This window comes from Myotis daubentonii, chromosome 2, assembly GCF_963259705.1.
Source record: "Myotis daubentonii chromosome 2, mMyoDau2.1, whole genome shotgun sequence".
Taxonomy (NCBI): Eukaryota; Metazoa; Chordata; class Mammalia; order Chiroptera; family Vespertilionidae; genus Myotis; species Myotis daubentonii.
The window spans coordinates 5580444-5603754 of record NC_081841.1 but is presented as its reverse complement, the minus strand read 5'-3'; the positions used below and the strand labels follow the sequence as shown (position 1 = coordinate 5603754).

At 52.8% G+C, this 23311-nt stretch overlaps 1 protein-coding gene across 4 annotated transcripts in view; it reads right to left on the bottom strand.

Moving 5' to 3' along the window:
- Positions 1-23311, bottom strand: part of MRTFA (myocardin related transcription factor A) — a 115366-nt gene that overhangs the window by 8109 nt on the left and 83946 nt on the right. The window contains exons 3-12 of one of the 4 annotated variants that reach the window (XM_059681465.1): positions 16170-16225; positions 13783-13858; positions 12636-12797; positions 8957-9132; positions 8413-8544; positions 5673-5926; positions 5302-5473; positions 3197-4225; positions 2181-2333; positions 1865-1925 (exon numbers count right to left, since the gene is read on the bottom strand). In XM_059681465.1, coding sequence (XP_059537448.1) covers positions 1865-1925; positions 2181-2333; positions 3197-4225; positions 5302-5473; positions 5673-5926; positions 8413-8544; positions 8957-9132; positions 12636-12797; positions 13783-13858; positions 16170-16225 — 2271 coding nt within the window. Of the gene's footprint in view, positions 1-1864; positions 1926-2171; positions 2334-3196; positions 4226-5301; positions 5474-5672; positions 5927-8412; positions 8545-8956; positions 9133-12635; positions 12798-13782; positions 13859-16169; positions 16226-23311 lie in introns of all 4 variants that reach the window. The other 3 variants (XM_059681464.1, XM_059681466.1, XM_059681467.1) reach the window with 3 other exon arrangements.

Below are 23311 nucleotides of genomic sequence, written 5' to 3'. Positions count from 1 at the left end.
TATGAATCTTGAGGACAGAACCAACGGGGACAAAGACTGCATGATTCCACTTATGTGAGGTGCCTAGGAGAGTCAACATCATGGAGACAGAGTAGGACAAAGGTTACCAGGAACCGGGGGGAGGAGGGCAGGTTACTGTGAAATGGGTAAGCGCGTTTCAAGAGGATGAAGAAGTTCTAGAACAGTGGTGATGGTTGCACAACACTGAATGTACTTAATGCCACTAAGTTGTACATTTAAAGTGGTTAAATGGCAAATCTTGTGTATTTTACCATAATAAATCAAAATTATGCAGAAACCAGGCTTGCTCCCTGACCTAGGTCCTATCTTCCCACCCACTCTGCTCCTGTCCCAGCTGGACACACTGCTCTGACCAGATGACCAGCTCCCTCTGAGGTAGCTTGTCAACCTGCCCAAGTGCCACCACTGAGGATGCTGCCACTCTACCCATCTGATTCAAATGCCCTCTTCTCCTGGCATCCTTGCCACCTTCTCTCTGGCCACTTCTCAGCACTCTCCTCCTCTTTCTCTGCCATCTCTCGAGGCTAGAGCTCAAGGCCTGCTCCCTTTCCGCTTCCTGCACAATCTCTCTTCTGTTCTTGGACAGCCTCATCCCTCCAGTTTCAGTTCCTCTGAAGTTCACACCCAGGCCTCTCCAACTGCCCAGGAGCCTCAGTGCTACCTGCCCTGAGGCCCCACTGCAGACCCTGGCATCCAGGGAGTCTCCCTAAGATCAGAATCAGTGACCTTGAAAGTAATGTCAGCTTTTGAGCTTTTTTTTTTTTTTTTAAATAAAATGTTGGCATAAAATTGACCATTTTAAAGTGTACAATTCCATGGCTGGGCTCCCACTTTACCTTCCCATCTTAATCCTCTTCCTATTGACTTAATTAAGCAGCTGAAAGAGAACTTCCACACACTGCCTCGTGCCTGCTGCCACCAATGAAATCCCTGTGCTCAGACTCCTCCAGACCTGCTGCTTCCCACACCTTCAACCCACTTAAAAGGCACTTGCCCCCAGTCCCGCTGTAACACCCTGGCTGAGGTCCCCGTCTTCCCTGACCGCCCATCAGCAGCCCTTGGCTTCAGAAGCGGCTCACTGCCCAGCCTCATCTGCTTGTGTCCCCAACTCCATCTCGTTCTTTCTGTTCACCCAGCCTCTTGACTGCCAACAACTCCCAAATTACTGCCTCCAGCCCAGACCTCACCTGGGCGGTGTCCACATTGATTCCTCCAGTTTTGGGGACATAATCTAAGCCCAGCTGAGGCTGCACCTTATATGTCCCCCCCCACACCCCACCGGAGCTCCCCCGCAGTCACACAGCTGCATCCTAGTGACTCAGGCTGAAACCCTTGCTGTCATCCTTCCTAATCCTTAAGGAAGTCACAGTGGCGATCACACCTGGCTCCTGCCCTTACACCTGAACACTCCTCAAAGATGTGTGGTTCTGGCATCAGAGTCAAAGCTCCTCTACCCTGCACCCAGGAGGCCTTGTGATCTGTCCCTGCCCTGACTTCTGCACCTGTTCACCACCCACCCACCGTGCACCTCAGACCTCTCTCTTCCCTCTTCATAGCACTTCTCTAACATGATATAATTTACTTGTTTTGTCATTTATCTCTCACAAAAAGGCATTCACTATTTTGCTCATTGCTATGTCCCAGGGCTGCAGGGACAGTGCCTGCCAGGCAGTGGGTGCTGGGTAAAGCGAACGTGTGTTGCTACACCCCCTCCCCCAGCCCCTGGAGAGCATGCATCAGCCCTTGCTGCATCTAAAGTACAAAAACAATCGATCAACCCACTGAGGGCTGGAGACAACCTATGGAGAAAGGGGGAGGTTGGGGAGGCAGCTTGGGGCCTTACCTCCACTCTGAATAAGAATGTCAAACAGGTCATCCATCTGTTGGCTCGAGGAACCATTTTCCTATGGGAGAAAAATAGGAAGAAAAAAAAAGATGAAAATCTACAACAGGAGGCCCCCAGCCAGGCTCAAGGTATAGATAGGCCTTCTTCCCTCTGCCCCTGAGCCGGCAGCCAGACCAGAATGGCCCCCTCCCTCAGGCCTGACCTCACAAGACTGGCTCCTGCCTACCCCCATCCTCCAGCTGGACTCGGATTGGGGGAGCCCAGCAGCCTAGGTGCCGCCCACCGTGGCCAGGCCTCCGTCTACCTTCTTCACCTGCTGTCTGGGCTGCTGGTTCACGGCTTCCTCATAGCCAGGCGGCTCCTTCTTCGGCAGAGAAGTGGGGGTCCCAAATGGGGGCTGTGGCAGGTGCTCCAGGTCCATCTGGGCTGCTGGGACAGGGGCTGGAGAACCAGGCTGGGACAAGGGCTGGACAGAATGGGGAGAGGAGCAGTGACTGGCGTGAGGGAAACAGCCCAGGGATCTGCACACTCAAGGAGCACAGGCAAGAGGCGCCTCCCATCTAGGCCAGGCCATCTTGGCCAGCTGCACCGGCTTTCGGGAAGCTTTCATGAAAGCCGTTGGGGAAGAAGGAATAAGGGTTGGGGGAGGTCCTGACCTCTGATCCCGCAGAGGGTGGGGTGAGCATGGAGTTTGGTGCAAGCCACATGGGAGGGAGGGGGCGCTCTGGGCTAATTCCTCCCTTTCTGTCTCAGAGCCCTTGTCTCCCATCCTGAGGTGCCTGGTTCCTGTCACTGTCCCCTCCACCCTGTTCTGCAGGGCTGAGGCCACACAAAGCCTAAAGCAGGCTGGGTGACGGGTCTGGGCTGTGAAGGTGGCAGCAGCAGGGAGTCAGCTGCCAATGGCACCTTGGTGGGACAGCTGGCCTGAGTGGGGAAGAGGAGTGAAGGTCACTGCAGGCCTAGCCCAGCAGCCCCTCCCTGACCCTCACCTGGGGCCCTGTCCCACTCCCATGGAGCAGAGGCAAGAGTGGGCCCTAGCCTGGGTGGGGGCTGCTCAGAGCCCTCTGCCAGGGTGCAGGATGTTCTGGTAGCAATGGCCCGAGGAGATGGGCAGTCACTGACGGCTCCACCCTCATGGGTGTGGGGTCATGGGCAGGTCCCTTAACCATCCCAGATCTTAGTACCTTCTTGGTGACATGGGGATGGAGGGTTGAAGGGAAGATTAAAGGAAGGCAGCCTAACTGCCCCGCCATGGGGGCGGCCAGTAAACAGGCTGTCAGAAGTACCATCACACACTCCTGTGTCCCCTGCCCTCCCACACCCAGGTACCTGCTGAGGGCTCCCACTGGCCAGGCCAGGGCTGTCTGCATTCTTATTGGTCACGGTGAGGACAAGGTGGGTCCCTGCGGAGTCAGTGATGACGGTGGGAGGTGTCACCCCTTTGATGAGGCTGGGGCCCTGTGGGCCCAGAAGCAGCTGGGGTGTGGGGGCCGGCTCCGGCTCAGGCAGCATGGCTTCCTGCTTCACCACCACTGAAGGAGGCACCAGGGCACAAGTGTCTACGTGGTGGGGAGTGGGGGCCGCCAGGCTGGGACTGAAGGGATGAGCAGGGCCCAGGGGTGGCTGGCTCAACTGGCAGCTGGAAAAGCTGTTTTCTTGCTTCACTGGGACGCCAAGAGGGGCAGGGGTGGGGGCGGGGGCCGGGGCCGGGGCTGGCGGGGGCTGCTGGGCCCGCTTCTCCTGCTCCAGCTGCAGCCTGAGCCACTCCACCAGCTGCTGCTTCTGCCGGAGCATGCGGGTCAGCTCCTCAATCTGCTTGTCCTTTTCCTGCAGCATCTGGTCCTTGTCACGCCCCTCCAGCTCTGCCCGCACCCCAGGGCTCACGCAGCAGGACCCGGCCTGGGGACCCTCCTCCTTCACAAGGATCTGCAGTGGCGAAGTCTGCAGGGTGAGCTGGGTCAGTGGTGATGTCACCATCTCGCCAAAGGTGTCCCCAGGTGTGGAGTTCTCATCTCCCGTGCTAAGCAGTGAACGCTCTGAGGGAGTGGGAGACACGGGGGGTGTGGAGCCCGTGCTGCCAAATTTCACCACGCCATTGCTGGTCACCGTAGCCACTACCACCTCGGCTGGGGCCAGGCCTGCTGCCACCAGAGCAGGCCCCGTGCTTAGCCGGGCCGCCGGGAAGGCTACCACCACCTCGCCAGCCTTGGGCAGGATAGAGGTGGCAGCAGGGACCTTGGGGGCGCCGGGGGCAGGGCTGACTTGTTCTTGGTAGGCACGCAGGCGCTCAATCAGGTCTGTCTTGGTGCCAGAGACGGGCAGTGACCGCAACTTCAGCTCCTGCTTCAGCTCTGCCACCTGCAAGGGGATGGAGAGTCAGGGCAGCAGGGGATGAAGGGAACTGGGTCCAGGAAAGAGGGCACCAGGGAAGGATGGGAGGAACAAGCTTTTTGTCTGTTAGGCCTCGTCTATTCAGGCCTCATTGGTCAGTAACTATATCAACCGTCTGACCCTCCCACAGCCCTGAGGGTGAGACACATGCCCCCAGCCTCCTCCCTTTTTCCGTCCTCACCATCCCAGGGGCCTGGTTAAAATGCTCCCTATCCCGCGTCTGGGCGGGACGTGCCCTCAGCTATCTCCAGCTCCAGCATGATGCCGGTGCTCAATACATATTTAATGAAGTGACTGGATTTTACAGATGAGAAAACTGAGCTCACAAAAGAAAAACGATTTCTCCGAGATCACAGAGCTAACGAGCGGCAGAGTTAGGAGCTATGGCCAGGTCTGATGGGCGCTGAAGCCTGTGCCCAAATGCCCCCACGAGGCCTGTGACTTGCTGCAAGCAGGCCTGCTCAGGAGGGGCCTGCTTGGTTCAGGGGGCAAACTCTCGGAGGAGAATTCGATCCACCGTATATGCTGATCAGGCATAGAAAACAGGCCAGGCCCCAAACATGACCCGCCCCTCCAAGGTCCCAGGACACGAGGATGGGCCACTCCCTTCCCAGGTGGCTCAGCACTGGCCCAGCAGATAGGGGAGGGGTTAAATGCAGAGTGGAAAGGGTGGAGGTGCTGAAGTGGGCAGCCCTGAGTCTGAATCAGGGCTCTGCCACCAGCCAGACCTCCATCCTGAGCCACCTCCGCCAGCTCATCCTCAGCGGGGAATACTCCCCGTTTCCCACACTGCACCGAAGAGGCCGAGGAAGAGGTGAGACACACAAGGGCCGAGTGAGCCCCAGGCCCGGGACAGGTGCTGGCTGATGCCGTTCGTGGTCATGACCCGTGACAAGGCTGGTGTCTCGACCAGAGCCAAGCAGGCCTTGAACAGATTCCAGGTGCCTCTGCCGGAGCAGACCCGAGGCTGGAGCTCTGCTCTGCCTGCCATGAGCGTGGGCCCTGGGCTGGCGGCTTTTCCTAACTTTGGGGTGACCACCTACCTTCATGTCGTCCAGGTTGGCGGGCAGGGCTCCCAGCTTGCCAGTCAGAGAGGTGCTGTTTTGACGTGCCAGCCCACTGGGCCCAGGGGTGCCCGAGCTGGAACTGGTACTGGTAGTGGAAAGGCTGCGCATCGGGGGGACCCCACCACTTCCCAGAGCCTCACCTGCCGGCCTGAGGAAAAGATAAGGCAGAAATGAGCACCCACCAAGACCCTCCACCCCAGGACTGGGTAGAGATGGTGTGGGGCCATTCCTGCAGGATCCAGACCAAAGGATCCTTGAAGGCTGGGGCTCACCCACCCGAGACCGGGCATCTGCCTATCTTGGGGTGCCCACGGGCGGGATGGGCAGGAGTGGGAGGGGGCTCCTACTTTGGGGGGGCCGGCAAGATGGTCTGGTAGTTATAGTGCTGCTGCTGCTGCTGGTTGAGGATCTGCAGCTGGAGGAACAGCTGCTGCTGCTGCAGGATCTTGGCGTAGGAGGAGTCCATGGGGGGTGCCCCCTTGTCCTGCTTTTGGTCCGGGGGGATGTACTGGTGATACTTGAGCTTCTTCACCTTTGGCTTCAGCTCCTTGGCTTTCTTGCTGCGCTGCGACTTCTCGCTGGCAGACTTGGGCTGGCTTTGCTGAGGGCACAGGAGACGGGCCGTCAGGGGGCATCCTGGGCTTCCAGAGGGAGGCCCCCAAGTGGGAGGCTGGCGGCCGTCCTATTGTAACGGAGTGGCTTCTGAGGAGGCCTCCTGCCCAGTCCCACTCTCTCCCTCCAAAATCAGTGCCCAGAGTGTCCCAAGGAGGGGCAAGGGCTGACAGAGGGAGCTGCTTCTAGGCTGGAGGGAAAATCAACCAAAAAATGTAGTCACTGTCACCCCCAGCAGAGGGAACATGACAAGAAAGTAGAACAGCTGTTTTTGGAGCGTGTGCTATCCACACCAGGTACTTCACAAAGACCAGGTCGTGCAGACCTGCAAGCATCCTGCCTGGGCAGGAACCAGCAAGTCCACGTGAAGATGAGGAAACAGGCCTGTGAAGTCCCTTCCCATGGTCGCAGTGATCTCGATCTCACCACACGAAGCTGGGACTCCAAAAACTGTTCCTTCACCAAATGGGCCTCCAAGACCCCAGCAGGCACAGAGCCGCCCACGTGAGTGTCCATGAGGACCCAGCAGACCAGGAAGGGCCAGCAGGTCCTGCTGAAGGCCTGTGATGGGTCAGGAAGGGTGGAGCTGGACAGAGGCGGAGCCAGCAGGGCGTGCGGGCAAGGCTGTGGTGGGCCTAGTCGTCGCCTTTGAGCGGAGAGTGTTAGAAGGGTGGAGACGTGCGGGATCAGCAGGGGTCTCGACCAGGTGGCAGTGGGAGCCAATAGGAAGGTTTGGGTAGACGGACTAGAGGAAGAGGGGACAAAAGGAGCATGAGGCAGGTAAGCAGTTCAAGGGTTTATGGCTTTGAGCTTTGGCAACTGTGACAATGGTGGTCCCTTCATGGGAGTCAGGTAGAGGTTCTGAGTTTGCTATGGAGCAGTAGTTCTCAACCTTCCTAACGCCGCGACCCTTTAATACAGTTCCTCATGTTGTGGTGACCCCCAATTTCATTGTGACAAATTGAACATAATGAAAGCATAGTGATTAATCACAAAAACAATATGTAATTATATGTGTTTGCCGATGGTCTTAGGCGGCCCCTGTGAAAGGGTCGTTCAACCCCCAAAGGGGTCGCGACACACAGGTTGAGAACCGCTGCTATGGAGCATAGAAAGAGAAGACGGCAAAGCTGGCAGAGCAACTGGGTGCGTGAAGATGGGGGGGGGGGGGGGAGGACGACCCAGAGCGGCTTCAGAAGGGTGGAGCCGAAAGGGACTAAGGATGGAGGCTGGGAGCTGGGCCTGGGGCACCCCACTGAGAGGGAAGAGGAGGAAAAGCCAAGGGAAGAGCAGCGACAGAGGAAGGGCAGGAAAAGCAAGAGGAGAGAGGAGCACGACCCGTGGGGGGCAGAGGGGGCAGAGGGGGCTGGGGGAATTAGGAAGCCTTGAGGGGGGCTCACTGGCGAGTCTGGGGGCTCACCCCAGAGGAGAGGAAGTGTAGACAAACACATACACATTCTTTCAAATGTGTGGTGGTCAAAGGAAGGCACCGGTTATATGACGAGAAGCAAGTCTGAAGGAGGAATTTTTTGGGAAAACCTTTGACATCTGTGGCCAATCAGGAATAGACCACAGAGACAAGAGAAGTGCCTGTGATGAGGGAGCAGCCTGGAGCCGGCAAGCGCTCTGGAGCACCCGTGACCAGGCCCAGGTGCTGGTGCTTCCTCTGGGACTAGGGGAGGCCTCACAGAGACCATGGAAACGGGCTGGGCACAGCCCGCACAGGAGGGCACCAGGTAGCTCCCCTGACGAATAGGCAGCAGGCACAGCAGGAGCTCAGCTAAGGGGAGAGAACGCGCACCTGGTCAGCCCCCCGCTGTGAGTGACAGGAGCAGAGGACCAAGGATGACCAGAGATGCCCAGCTGGGCCAGGGCCCGTGTGCCAGGGGGGCTAGAGAATGAGGGAGACAGGGAAGCAAGTAGGGCCGGGAAGGAGCACAGCCTCTGGTCTCCGAGACTCTAAGGCGGAGGCTCTGAGGGGGGGAGGACTGGGCAGCGGCTCTTGGTGCTCAGCACACTGTCCCCCACGCAAGGTCCCCAGTAGGTGTCTCGTGGGGTTGACGGTAAACCCAACCGCCCCTGCAGGTATTTCGGTCAGGCCTTGACCGAGATAGAAGCGTACGCCCGGCGCTGCCAGAGGAGTGACCAAGGGCCCATCTGTACTTCTCAGTTGTGTCGCTTGCAGAACAGGGTTCCTCACTGCCTCTCGAGGCTGTCAGTGACCCAGAGGGGACGGGTGGGCATGTTTCCACGGGGAGGGCAGGGCTACAGGCCTGAAAGCCCAGCCCAGAGCCTGGCACACCGTGCTCCGTAAACAGGGGCTGTAACCCTGACAGCCAGCATCCCCGAGAACAGGAAGCACTCCCACATTCCTCAGCGCTTTGCTGCGCCCTGACCCCCTGCAGCTGTCCCTACCCTGGGATGAAGTCTCAGCAGGGCTAGGAGGGGCACGGGGTACAAGCTGGAGAATTGTACCTTAATGAGCGTGGGGGTGGGCTTGGCGGTGGGGACCGTGGTTCCGTTGGTGAGGCTGGGAGGCAGAGGAGGCTGCTCTGCCAGGAAAAGCGTTTCTCTGGACTCTGGGCCCACTGGGAGTTGAGACACAACCTGAGAGAGAAGGGGAAGTGAGGATGCCTCCCTTTCTGGCTGCTCCAGAGGGCGGGGCCATCCCAGGTGGCAGTGTATCCCAGCCCTGCCCTGCCCTGCCTGGAGGTGGGTGGCAGCCACTTCCTTGAACACCATTACTGTCAGGGGGCAAAGAACTAGAAAAGGGAGAGACAGAGGGTGGTGAAAAGATCACAGAACTGAATGAGTGGACACGGGTGGGCCAAGGAGGCTAACAAATTGCATCCACTGCCGACACCTCCCTTCCCTCAAGCAGTCAGCCCTTGAGCTCCCAGGGAAACACCCCTCCCACTTCCCTGTGTTGCCTAGTCCAAGTGAGGGACCTCGAACTGGGCAGCTCAGCAAGTCTGGGGCCCTGAGGAGCAGGGGAAGCGTGTTGAGCAGGTCAGCTCACCTGAGTGGGGGATATAGAGGTGGCACTGGGCAGTGGCTCGCTGACTCGGGCTTCCAGGGGTGATGGCACTGAGCCCTGGGACTCCTGGCTGGCAGGCTGCTCAGGGGATAAGGCATCGCTGCTGTCCTCATCGAAAGAAGAGCTGTCTGCCACTTTCGGGTAATTCACCTGGCCCACTGAAAGCCAAAGCCCGAATAAGACTCCTCTTCCGGCCCCAGGGAATGGGGAGAGGGGTGCTGCTCACCAGAGGCTGTCCCAGCAAGGTGCCCGCTCCTTAGCCCCACACCCCTCAGCCTCCTCGCCTCCACTCCCCAGCGAGGCGGACAGGAGAAGGGAGACCAGCGTGCAGGCTGGGAAGTCCTGCTGAGCCAGCAAAGTGCTTCCTGAGGAGGAAAGGCCTGTTCCGCCTCTTGCTTTTCACTCTATACTGCCCTCAGTCCTAATAGTCAAGTTCTCCACCCCCACCCCACGCCCCGCCCATGCAACCTGCTGCCTCCTCTGCCTCAGATCCCCTGCTATTAAAGGCATTTTATTTCCATTCTATGGCTGCACAAAACTCTCCTCTCCTCCCCCGGAGGCTTGTGGGCCCTGCAGTGAGGGCTCTGGGTGTGCGAAGGGGCTCTGGAGTGCAGCTCCTCCCTGGGCTGCCTACACAAGTGGAACAGGCCCACTGCGAGTATGGTGGCCTCCCTTTAGTGACTCGCAGCGTCCCAAGGCCAGCAGAAAACCCATCCTATGGCGATTCCCACCCTCCCCACCCTGGGCCGGTGGCCGTGAGCGCAGGTGCTCCTGGGCTGGCTGAAGCCAGGCTGAGAGGGAGAAGTAGGAGGGGCAGGGTCCTGGCATGGAAATCCCAGGATACAGCCGGAAGGAAAGATAGTAAGTAACAGGGGCAAGTAGGATATTTCAAAAGACCCATGTCCCAGCCACGGCCTCGGTGCGGTCGGGGGAGAGGTTCTGCACCGACGGCTGTCCACACAGAGGAACCGAGGTGGTGGCCATGCCGTGAAGGTGAGCTGTCGGCTGTGGTGGGAAGACCACAGAAAAGGAACAAGAACAAGCCAGTAACTCTCCCCTCCAGGGCCATGACCTGGCTCTCTCCTCCCTGGGACTAAGAAGGAAGTCCCCTAGTTTGTTCCCCCACCAGCCAACTATGAGATGAAGCCAGAATGCCCAGGGCAGGGCTGGCTCGCCCCTCCACCCCGCCTGTCCTAGCACAGGCACACACAGCACACGGAGGTCAGGTCGCTGGCCACCGTGGACTTCCTGCCAGTCACACACCTACATTTTCTCCCATGATCTACTCCCAGGGAGGGGCCTGCTCTGGAGCAGCAGCCACATGATGGAACCAGGAAGAAGAGCTGTAGCTGCACCCCTGGGCCGTCCAACCCCAGGAAGCCGCTGGCACTGAAGAAGCCCGAGGCCCGGTGCAGGCCAGGGTCCCAGCAGTCCGCTCCTCTCTGCTGTGCCAGCTGTCGGCTGCGTGCAGGGTGTGGAGGGACAGAAATGGGTCCAGGCCTCTGGGAGTTTATGGTGCCATCACCTTGGAGCTCAGTATATGCTCCACTCAAGGGAAAGGACGCTGAGGGGACACTGCAGGGAGGCTCAGGGAACTCTGGAAGAGAGGGCCTTGGCATGACTCACACATCAACCGGGGGTGGCCTGGAGGAAAGGGTGTGAGTGTGAGCAAGCGACTGTGGGAGACAGAAAAGCCCCCCTTGTAGGTTCCAGAACTGTCTCAGCTCCCTCTCCTCCCCTCTCCTCCCTCTTCTCCTCCTCACCCCCAGTCTGCTCCACTTCTCCCAGCCTAAACATCCTTCCTACCCACCACACCTCACTTTTCCTTCTCCCCTCACCTTATGAACAAATGGACCACATTTGCTGTCACCATTTCCTTACCTCCTGCTCATTCCTCAATCAGCATGATCTGCCTTTTGCTGGCAAATGCTTCTCTCCCGTCACCAGTGATTACCTCATTGACAAACTAAACTACTCCCAGGCCTTAAACGAGCTGCACTCCACCAAGCCTCCAGGCGCTGCTCCTACTGTCCCCTCCGCCTGGAATGTCCTCTGTCCTCCACTTGACAATGTGATTCAACCTTTGGGTTGACCCCAAATGGGCCGTATCATTCCCCAGCCCTTGCCACCGCCCCCAGCCCTGAGAGAAGCCCATCTTGGCAGAGCTCCCTCTGTACCTGACACACAGTCCACTAGTCCATGCTGTCCACCATGGACGGCACTGCTAACAGCAGCAGCCCTTCCATGAGCCTCCCCAGGACCAAGGACGTGCTGGGCTCCTTGTCCTACAGTCCACGTGACTCAGCTCTGTCACAGGGCCCATGCCTTTCTGCTACACAATGCTGGCAACTGCTCAGAGCCAGACTCAGAGATTACTTGTTTATACATCAGTTTATACATCAGACCACATTCTTTGAGGGAAGCATCATCACTTGTTCCTCTGCAGGCCTTCATAAGGGGCCTGGCGCATTGCCAACTCTTGGCCAATATTTATCAGGTCTTGGCTGGCTGAAGAGTCCAGAACTGACCTTGGCTCAAACACTGGCCTGTAAACTAGGAGCTGTCGTGGAATCTGGTGAAGATCTGGGTAGGAAAACACTGAGATGAGGCAGATGGATGCCAGGGCAAAGCAGTGAATAAAAGGGCTCTTGGGTGCCCAAGGTGTGCCCACCTCCAGCACAGTGGCTCCTCCTACACTGCGGCTCCACCGTTTACAGTGCAGATAAAGCCCTAGAAACTACAGTCCCCTCTGACCCAGGCTCAGAGCACAACTCGCCATGCTTTGGGGTCCACTCCTGTGGTTTTCCTCTCGTACCCTGCCCATGGCGGGAGCAGTTGAGCCTCCTTCCCCTGAAGGCACAGCTACTTCCCAAGGGCAGGAGCAGACAGCCTTGCCCAGGTTCAGGTTTTGGGTCCACGGTTGCAAAGAAGACATATCTGTACCAACAATTACCAAAATCTAAGGGAATCACGTCTAACCACCTGACTGGGACACATGAAGCCCCGCCCACCTTCCAGCTCCACATCACACTCTGCCTCACTCCCATGCACGCACTTTCCTTTTTACTCCCCTGCAGCCCAGCCCAGCCTCTGACACCACACCCCACTGGCAGGGTCAGGTTGGGAGGCCCTCTCTGTGTGCCCCCTCCAGCACAGAACTTCTTCTGCCTTTTTTACCTGCCTGTGTCTGCTGCTAGACGTGAGCTCTGTAAGGCCAACGGCCTTTGGGGCTGTGGTCCTAGCACCTAGCCACTGCTTGGATCAATCAATATTTGAAAAGTGAAATACCTGTGGAAAGTGCCAGCTCCAAAAAGAGATTTCACTGATAAAAAACCCAGTAAGGTACAGATTTCTAATCTCTGGCATTTCCGCATATTTACACACATCGATCCTGACACCCACCTGCCCTGTGAGAGAGGAATCAGCCCTGGGTTTACAGAGATGAAGGTGGACAGGCCTCTCTGTTATGCACCTATGTTGCCATGGCGCCGATCCCTGTGGCCCCGGCACCATCCCAAGTAACACAACCTGTTTATCCGGCTCTCGCACTCTGTACCTCAGTTCCCCAAGTCAAAGCAAGAAGTTGAAGGGCAAGAAGTCCAGAGCCCGCCCACCCTCTGCATCTGGCCTGCAGTGCACACAGGGCGTCTGGCCTCCTCACCGATGAGGGCTTCTTTCACGCTGGACTCCACAGGCAGGATGTTCTTCTCCACCAGCTCCATGGGGCCCGGCCTCTGCGCAATCTTCTCGTTGAGGTCATCAGCCAGCCTGGCTCTCTTCAGCTTCAGCTGCTTGGCCTGAAGGGAAGGCTCAGCCGAGGTCTCTGGCCGCGGGAGAGAAGGAGCGGAAATGGGCCTGGGTTTGCCCTGGCACCTCCAGAGCGGTCTCCCTCCCTCTAGGGAAGGAGCGGGAATGGGCCTGGGTTTGCCCTGGCACCTCCAGAGCGGTCTCCCTCCCTCTAGGGAAGGAGCGGGAATGGGCCTGGGTTTGCCCTGGCACTTCCAGAGCGGTCTCCCTCCCTCTAGGGAAGGAGCAGAGGCCATCAGAATGCAAAGCGCATCCCCGGTGGAAAAGGGTGGCCCAGCGTAAAGTTTCACGAGGACAGAAGGAGCCCCTACTGTGGACAGTGTGTGGCCACACACAACAATGGCCACCAGGCCAGAGGACTCCCTGAGGTGGAGCTACAGAGCTGAAAAGAGCACCAGACAGCAAAGTGACTTTCTCAAGCTGGCTGTGTTACAGGGCAATTCACCTCCCTGCTCTGGGCCTCAGAGTCTTCACCAGCAAAATGTGGGGTTCACCCTAGGAAAGTTCTCTTCCAACCCCAAAGGTAGCTCAAAACTAAAAAAATGGATAGATTCACACTGCTTTCAGCAGCCACTGCCTTCACTAGAATGTGGGGAGAAGCGTGTGCTGGAGCCAGGTGGAGTGTGTCTGGGATGACCTTACTTGTACATCACAAGTGCTCAAGTAAATGCTGAGTGAATGAATGAATCAACGAATGAAAAAGAGAAAGCAAACGCATTTTAAAAACAGATCTTAGAGGGGAAAAATTTGTATCAAGAGATGACCAGCCCCAGGGCCATCTTGTGGCCACAGGAGAAAGGATAAGCCAGCCCAGCAGAACGTGTCGTGCTTCCAGGGGAATTCCCGGCAACCACAGCACTGCTGTTTCAGCGTGCTAAGGCTCGGGCTTACCCACTGCCTACAGAAATGTGAGTGACAAGAAAGGGAAGGAGAAATGTGGGTGGTGAGGCGGTGAACACACAGTGAGAACAGGGTTTAGAAGCATTGCCATTTCAACACACCTTCCAAAATGTGCATCCTGACCAACTCTGACCTCTCCGGCCGGGAACGAATCTTCCGTTTCAGGTAGTCCTCTGTCTATAGGGGGAAAAAAAAACATCAAAAAGCTCTCAAATCCAGATCACAAGCTTATGGCATGGACAGGGTGGCTGTTGGTCACCTCTGCAGCCCCCACCATCTCAGTTTGGAGATTACAGGGTGCTGAGGCCCAGGGCAGCCAGGGGAGGACATATCTACTTCCAAGTGCACCAGCCAAGGGCACCATCCGTCAAGAATATTTGTCGGTCTGAGGTTGGACTACTGATATATATTTTTAAAACTCTATTACTTTTACTGTTATAAAATTAGTATTGTTTCATCAAGGAAAATGGAAAATTACCAAGCAAAATGACAATAAAACATTTTAATCATCTATTGTTAGTATTTTGGGATATTTATTTCTAATCATTCGTCCATGTGGAAGACAAGTTTGATTTTGCAGAGCTGTAATAATACTGAATATAATTTTATATCTTGTTTCAAAAAATTTGCATGATCTTATAAGCATTTCCCACTCATTTTGAATGACTACCAAATAGAATACTAATTTTGATACATGGTGTCAAAACTCTAGTTCCTTAAAGTCCAATGTAATCATTTCCGCATTTCTGAGACTCCAAGCAAACTAAGCCATTTCTTCAACAGTCCCAAGCCGCCCCACTGCCTGGCGCTCATGTTATAATGTGACCCCAGATCTGTCTGACTCCAGAACTTGGGCTCTTAACCTGTGTACCAGAAATTTTCAAACCACAGGTCAAGACCATTAGTGGTTCAAGATCAGCAGAGAATGGGATAGGATAAGGTACAGTAGGGTAGAGCAGAGGAGAGTAAAAACAGAAAAAGTATCAGAGCACACTGCACGTAGGAAAGTGTGTAAAGACCTGGTTCTGTCCTGCCTGGCCCCTATCAGGTGCCTGGGCTCTGACTGGGCAACCTGTGCCAGCCTGGGTTGGTGCTGAGCTCTCCATGAGATGGTTTAAAGCGGCTGAGGGCACTGGATCTATCACCCCATCTGCAGTGGGCAGAAAAATTGCTCTGGCTGCTGTAGAAGATGCTAGAACAGGTGTCAGACACTGCAGAGCAGACATATTTTCTAAGCCACCTGAAGTTCTGAGCAGTGACCAAGGCCAAGGCAGAATACAGTACTGCTTAAGAAAATACCTGGAGTCCACAGACCAAGGTTTGAGTCCCAGCTTTGCCACTTGCTAGCTGGAAAAATTACTTAACCTCTCTTAGCTGCAACTATAAATGAAAATGATAATAACACCTAATTCATAAGAGCTGATGTGAGCATAAATAACAAAATGATATAATTTTACATGAAAAGTACTCAATAAAATAACAGCTGCTCTAATTGGCTCATATTTACTCCCTCCCTGCCTGCTTGAGATGCAGACAGGAAGTGGTGCCAAGACTTACAAATGGGTTGGGGGCACAGGCAATGCCCTTCCTACCCTCCCCCCTCGCCTACCCCCATATTCTCTAACTCTCCCGGCACTACAACAGTGCAGTTTGTTACTGCTTTGGTTCCCAGTACCCATGACCTCATTCTTCTCGTTCTCTCTAAGAATTAATCATGATTCTCCTTAGAACATTAAAAAAATAATAATTTAAAAAGAGGAGGTAGTAAGGAAAGTCTTGGAGGTAAACATTTTCGTCCCTGAAAGAGCTGTGGGTCTTGGGGTACCTCAGTCTGTGACCCTCCCTTTGGGAGGTTCTCTTCCCTTGTCTTTTACGTGAACGACCAAAGTGAAGGGGGTGCGAGGGGGAAGCGTGTTTTGGCGACTTCCCCATCTCCGCCCACACTGGGCAGAATATCCCCCTGAGGCCCCTGAGGGAACTGAAAGCAAGGGGAATAGGCAGCAAGCCAGGTGCAACAGCACGAACCTGGGCTCAGAGGGGGCCTAGCTTCTGCCTCCACAGCCTCCAGTGGACACTGGCTGCTGAGGACACATGAAGACCAGTGCATGCCCATCCTGGAGAGGTGTGGGCAGTGCAGCCACTGACATGGAGGGACACCGATGCTGTTCATGTCCTAACGCCCACAAAAGGTTATGGTGGAGTTTATACATGGGAAAGACTAGTGTCTCCAAAGCAACAGGAGAAGGGCTCGGTGAGCACTACATACTCTTAAAGGCAATAAAGGAGAAAACTCCTTCTGATCACGTTCTGCATCATCGCGCTGGGAGATGGCCGTGTGGAGATGAAGCAGAAAAGGTAGAGCTTGCTAATTAGAACTGTGAGGCATGGGCTGGCCCTGGAGGCACGCTAGACTGGGAGGAACATGACCGGCAATGCAAGGGGCTCTGGGAATCTCTTCAGAGGCCCTGGAGAAGAATGCGTGCCTTACCCTGGCCCGTTCCAAGCTCCTTCTCTGTTCATGAAACGCAGCTGGACTTTTCAAAGCTGTTGGGAGAGGAATCAGAAAATAATTACTTTATTAGTGAAGCATCATGTCTACTGCTACAACTTACCATGGACCAGGCATCTTGAAGTCAAGTTAATTTTAGTAGTACTATTAATATCAGCTGAAACGACGAAGAAAATGGCACCCGAGTAAGCGTACACCTTTATGGTTCAGCTGCCCCATTAAAATAATTTTGGTTACTTTTTTCCTAATAGGAGTAGTCACTGGCCTAAGCTTAAGATCTATAAAGTGCATCCATCCAATATAACTAAAAAATATCCTGGACCCATTAGCCACACGATCCTCACTGATCGGTCAACCTCCACAAACAGCGACTGGGCCTCACCTTACTCTCGGGGAGATGGGGACGTGGGAAGGATCAGAGCTGCGTGTCGGGTCCACCTGACTTCTATCTCATGAGGAACCACAAAGTGACCAAACTGAATGGGGCTGTTAAACAAAATGACATGTCTACTTGGGTGCCATTTCCTTCTTCATTTCAGCTGATATTAATAGTGCTGCTAAAATTAAACTTGAATTTCATCTCTAAGGACTAAAGGAACTTCACAGTGGTTGTAGGTTTGACCCTGGTGCACACACACAACCAGCAGCTGACAAAAAGGGCTCTCTGCAGCCCCTGTCAAGGACTCCGCTCTATTCTGGGGCCGCCGCCACCACCACCACCGGGACCACAGCTCTCGACTCAGCAAACAACACTGAGGGTGGGAGACCCAAATAGGACCCTCTACAAATTCGGCACCATGAAGAGAATTCTGTGTCAAAAACTTGGCTATAGTAACAAATGACGAGTTGGGACAGCCTGAGGACAAGAGGGGGAAAGGCCCGACTCACTTCAAGTAGGGAACACTAGCAGTAAGGGAAAATGCACAGACAGCGGTCAGTTTCACTGCTGCTGCCCTGGAATTTCAGAACAGCTGTGGAACCGTGTGTGGAGATAACTGCTGCTAGGCTGCTGGCTGTGGTAGGAGTGCAGGGTAGGGAGACGCTAAAAGTAGCCAGAGCATAGATATGACCTATCCTGCCTGGGCCTTGGCACTTCCTCCCTCCATCCCAACCCTGGGCCTCAGCAACAGCAGTTCCAGAACAAAGCTCCAAATGTCCCAGTAGTACTTATTAAATAATAATAATAATTAAATCTTAGTATTAAACAACCCCCCCCCCCCCCACACACACACCTATTTCAAAAGACAAGTTGGGAGACCATCCCATTTTTTAACAGCAGGGGGAGCCATAGATTTAAAAATGATCTGGAAGGAAACTACAGCACAGGCTGGAGCCCCAACAAACCAGGCAACCCAGCTCTGCTCTGGGAGTTCTTGGGCATCTTAGTGGGTAAGCAGACAGCCCCTGTGCCCGCTTCTACTGCATTAGGCTGACTCAACTGCAAAATTCTAAAGCCCTGATATGCAGGAATCTGTACTAGGCATGATGGGCCCGCAGGGAACGAACGCAGCCTTACTCTCTCCTCGGAGAGCTTATCACATGGATAAGACCATAAGCACAAGGAATCTAAGAGAAAACTCACAGTGTCTGCCTCACCCCACCCCAGCTTTCTTTCTGCCTTGTTTGTCCCCACAGCACTCCTCAGGGCTGGTCCTCTCTACAGTAATACTACCTTTCTCTTACTTGTTTATGGTCAGCCTCCTACCACAGAAGTTTCATCGGGGCATGGCAGGGGTTTTGTCCATGTCTTTCATTTCTGACAGTATCCTCAGTGCCTAGAGTACCCAGCACACACTCATTCAATGAATTAATGAGTATTCTGTAAGAAATGGATACCAAGTATACACGTGACAGGAAAACTGGAGGATTCTGTGGTGGAGCACTAAATTTTCATTGGGACAGCCAGAACTATGGCTGTCATCTGGGTTCAAAACCTTACAGAAGTCCTGTAGAAAAATCAAGGCATTCCTGTTCCTGTCCTGGGTTCTACCAATAACTACTGGTGTGACACCGGTATGACTGTTTTTTGGGGTCTCATTTTCTTCTCTGTAGAGTGAGAATCTGTCTACATCCCAGAACTCTTGCAAGAGTCAAACGAGAGTGAGAGCACTCAGAAGCAAATGGTACACTCTCTGATGCCTCAAAGGTGCTGCTGTCATCAAATGCAGTGCCTGGGTTGAATCATGGGTTCAATTCCCACACAAGCCAGCTATAGTTTCTGTACCACAACCACACATTATCTGTCTAAAAACCCAGCTGACTTGCTGAATCAACAACCTATGTTGGCTATCCCCAGGGCTAAGGCACAAATCCAACTTTTGAAAAAACAACTCATGAAGCCCAGAATGTGATGGAAGGGAAGTGTATCATCTTCATGTACAAGGAAGATGCATCACGACGGGATAACTGGCTGTCATGTATATGACCACATGTAATAGCAAGGAAGACATTGATATTTACTGAGCACCTACTTATGTGGCAGGCACTGTTCTAGATAATTCCTAAAGATGAGTCCTGTTCTAACACTCCAAAAGATCCCTGGTGGTAGATAACATTCCATTTTACAGATAAGAACAGGAAAAGCTAGCAAATGGCGGAGTTAGGATGACAACCTTAGTTCTTTCCACTCCTCTGGGTTGGTTTCTTAACTTCTTCAAAACAGTAGAGAAGAATGACCCTATTACAAGCATGTCAAACTCGGGGCCCGCTGGCCACATGCCTTGTTTATTTGGCCTGTATTAGCCTTTGAGTTTGACATGCTTGCCCTATTAGATGGGGAGGCAAGGAGGCTTCAATTACACAAACTTAGATGTAGGGCTGAGTGCAGGCAAGGTGGAAAGGTCAGTTCAACCACAGCACTGAGCACAAACCAGTGTAAGGAAGGCTCACAAGAAGGGTTCAAAGTGACCACAGGCACAGAAAGCCAAGGTTCAAAACCCAGGTCTTACTGTGGAACTTGAGGGGCAGCCTTCAGCACTGAAACCAGATGAGCTGGGAGGGGAATGAGAAGACTAGAGGAACTGAATTCATTAGTTGCTCAGGGCCTGGTTAAGAGAACCAGAAATGAGGACCAAGAAAATAATTCAAGACAATAATGACCAATCCCAAAAGACAGTTTCATTTTGTACCAATAACGCATTATAATCGCATCCTTTTAACAATCTGGTGGTAGGAACCAACGTTCCAGTTTTATATGCGATAAAACCAACACTGAGAGCTGTGAGGTCATCCATCGAGTGGTGGGCCCAACCCAGGGCTAGTTCTGTCTTCCCTTTCTTTCTTCTCTAAAACTTTTGACAACTGTGCCAGTGTCTCTCAGTCCTTGAATAGCCCACTCACTTTGTGCAGCGCTTTCCGCATTTCTAACTGCTTTCTGATAGCAAGGTCAGCAATTCCATAAATAATTCCCGCACGTGAAAGGAGCAATGACCCCTCTTTCTTCAGGACTCTGTCTAGACTCCTGTAAGGCACTTCTCAGGTTCAGCTGGGGACAGACTGGAGCTGGGGCAGCCAGTGACACACTGGGGTGCAGGGTTGAGAGGGCACCCCTATGCATGTCTAGACAGCTTTGTTAAAAGCCACAGCTGTGGAGGGTTAGAAGAGACGGAGGGGTGATAAAAAGGTAAGCCCTGGGCTTTCTTGACATAGGAACAAATGACAGTCACCTCCGGCTTCCATGCTAAGGGAATGAAACATGAGGAAGCCCAGCAGAGCAGAAAATAGGTCATAAACTTTAGGCTTTTGATGGTTGTGGAAAAATCCAAAAGACTTAACGTTAACCCATAAATGTGTCTGACCAGGAGGGCTGCATTCATCTTGGACTCCCATCTCCCTCTGCCTTGCTGCCTTACTGGTTTTGTCAGAGGGGCCAGGATATTACTCAAAAATTTCGTTTTCCCAGAAAGCCCTGGAAGGCAGTATCTGAAAGAGAAGTCCCCAAAGACCACTGCAAACCCCAGCACTGTGCACAGTGTGCAGGAATATACATTTTGCTGCTGGAGGGCAGTTCTTGATGCTTTAGCCCCACTCTGGGAGCTGCTCTGCTGGGACACTTGCAGGGTTTTGTGTGAACAAAGGGAAGTGAGCAGCACATCCTGAAAGCGAACAAACCAAGCTCCCACAGAAGTCAAATGCACAGAAGTGGCTAAGAGGTGTGGCGTTCTTATTCACACTTTCAGTTCTAGATGTAGGTCCCGCCCCTGGCAGGCTAAAACCACCAATTAATATTCTCTTCCTTCCCTCCAGCATCCATTTTCTTTCTCCCCTTACACATTTGCTACATTACTTAAATGAGGTCATTGTGAACTAAAAAGAGAGAAATGGTTTCAACTTTCTTTTTGAAAATACACAGTCAGCCCTAGCTGGTTTGGCACTGTGGATAGAGAGTCAGCCTGCCGACTGAAGGGTCCCAGGTTTGATTCCAGCCAAGGGCACATGCCTGGGTTACGGGCTCAATCTCCCCCAGTAGGGGGCATGAAGGAGGCAGCCGATCAATGATTCTCTATCACTGATGTTTCTATCTCTCTATCCCTCTCCCTTCCTCTCTGAAATCAATAAAAATAAATAAATAATAAAAATACACAATCATCCCTTACCATCTGTGAAAGACTGTTTCCAGGATTCCCCATGGATACCAAATTACCTTTAAAACTAGTAGCCCGGTGCACGAAATTCATGCACACTAAAAGGGAATTAATTGCCCTAACCGGTTTGGCTCAGTGGATAGAGCATTGGCCTGCAGACTCAAGGGTCCCGGGTTCGATTCCGGTCAAGGGCATGTACCTTGGTTGCGGGCACATCCCCAGTGGGGAGTGTGCAGAAGGCAGCTAATCGGTGTTTCTCTCTCATCGATGTTTCTAACTCTCTATCCCTCTCCCTTCTTCTCTGTAAAAAATAAATATATTTTTTTAAAAAGGGAATTAATTAGCAGAGATATTTTAATATTGCTATTTGCCCTTTCTCTATAATAGAAGTGTGAGAGATGAAAGGAAATTAGTAAAATGTATATGAAAATAATATATAAATTTATTAATAAACAGTAACAAAAGGATATAACAGCAACAGAGGCATGATATAAAAATGACAAAAACATGATATGAAAACAACAAAAACATGATATAAAAACAACAGTGATGCCAACAATGACTGATAAAGTGATTAAACTTATTCTAATATCTCCCTGTACACCACATTAAAAGTGAAAACACTTTCAGAGTGCTTGACTAATTTCCCTTGTGCTGAAGTATTTATAACTTTAACGTCACATGCTCTTTGAACTCGAGAGAAAGCAACATATAACTGACCATGTACAAAAACGGGTTCAGGTAGAAATATGCCTACCCTGTCTAGAGTTTGTCCTTGTGATTTATTAATAGTCATCACAAATGCTGGCATCACGGGAAACTGTCATCGAATTAATTTAAAAATGGGAGGCCAGTGTCAGATGGGAACAAATCAATTCTTGGAATCAGAACAACCTCTCCCTCTGCAGATGCTGTTAATACTTCAGCTTCGATAATGTTAGATCGTAATCTTTTGATAATAAATCTGGTACCATTACAAAGACCCCATTTACTACTGAGATTTCTCAATAGCATGATGATTGCACCCACTTTCAATTTTAATTTATGACACGGCATTCCCGAAGGAGTAATACTATTCAGAAATTCGATGGGGAAATTTTCCTTTGTTTCTTTGTTATGGGATGGGGCCACAACATTAGTAACAAAGAAACAGAATTAAAACTTTATTGTGGGGAGCCGCTACAGTGTTTTGGACAGGTTCAAGCCTTGGACTGATGAGAGAGCACAGTCCTCTCATTGTCACGTGCAAGTCCCAGCTTGGAGGGCAGGGCCCTCCCAGCAAAATTATAGCCAACAGCTGTAGTTGTAAGCTTGAACCTATGGTCAGAACACGTGGCTCCACGTACCTGAGTGATGTGGGCTTGATAGAGCTCAGGTGCATGTAGTTCAGTAGGATTGAAACCCAGGAGGATGTTTATAAACATCTTGGTCACGCCCTTACTTTGCCTCGTAGCATCTGCTATAAACTAAAGGCATGGCTGTGGGCGTGGTCACTGTCTCTCAGAGAAGCAGCATCCCACCGAGACCCGGCTTTCATTCTCTTGTCTGTCTTTTCTAAGCCTTTCAGCCGCCCCACTCAGGTTCACCCCATGCTGGCGCGGCACACTTTAGAAAGATCTGCCTCCATGCTCCCAGGGCGGGTTCCTGCCTCAAACTCCGCCCTTACAGGAAACAGCTCCTGGAAACAGCTTGGGGGAGGGCGCAGCCGTTGCCAAGACAACCCCTGTAGGACTGACTTCCTTCCGCTCAGTCACTGTTCATCTGTATGTGATGAACACCACCCATGGTTTTTATATAAGTAGATGGTGTAGTATCTGCATATAACTGAGGCAATCCTTCCTTATTATACTTTAACTAGAGGCCCAGTGCATGAAATTTGTGCACTCAGGGGGAGGGGTGTCCCTCAGTCCAGCCTGCACCCTCTCACATTCTGAGAGCCCTTGGGGGATGTCCATCAGTTGGACATCCTTAGTGCTGCCACGGAGGTGGGAGAGACTCCCACCACCACTGTTGCACTCACAGCGCTCTCCCTGTGGGAGTGCACTGACCACCGAGGGCAGCTCCTGCATTGAGTGTCTGCCCCCTGGTGGTCAGTGCACATCATAGCAACCCATCATTCCACTGTTCAGTCAATTTGCATATTAGCCTTTTATTATATAGGATCATCTCTAGATACTTATAATACCCAATACAATACAAATACCATATAAATAGTTACTATACTATATTGTTTAGGGAATGACAAGAGAAAAATGTCTGTACCTATTCTGTACAGATGCAACCATCACAGGCCTAACTATATAGTACCTATCAGCAACCACATAACATTTTTTTCTGAACATTTTCAGCTCAGGGTTAGTTGAACTCATGGATGCAGAAGCTGGAGATATGGAGGACTGACTGCACTGCCATCCACTTCCAAGGGGGAGGCTCAAAGACGTGTTCAGTGTGTCTACAGGCTCTGTAGCTTACGATGCAGGAGCACTGGGATCGACCAGTCTTGGTTTAATCTAGCACTGAGGAGTAAGTATGGGAATC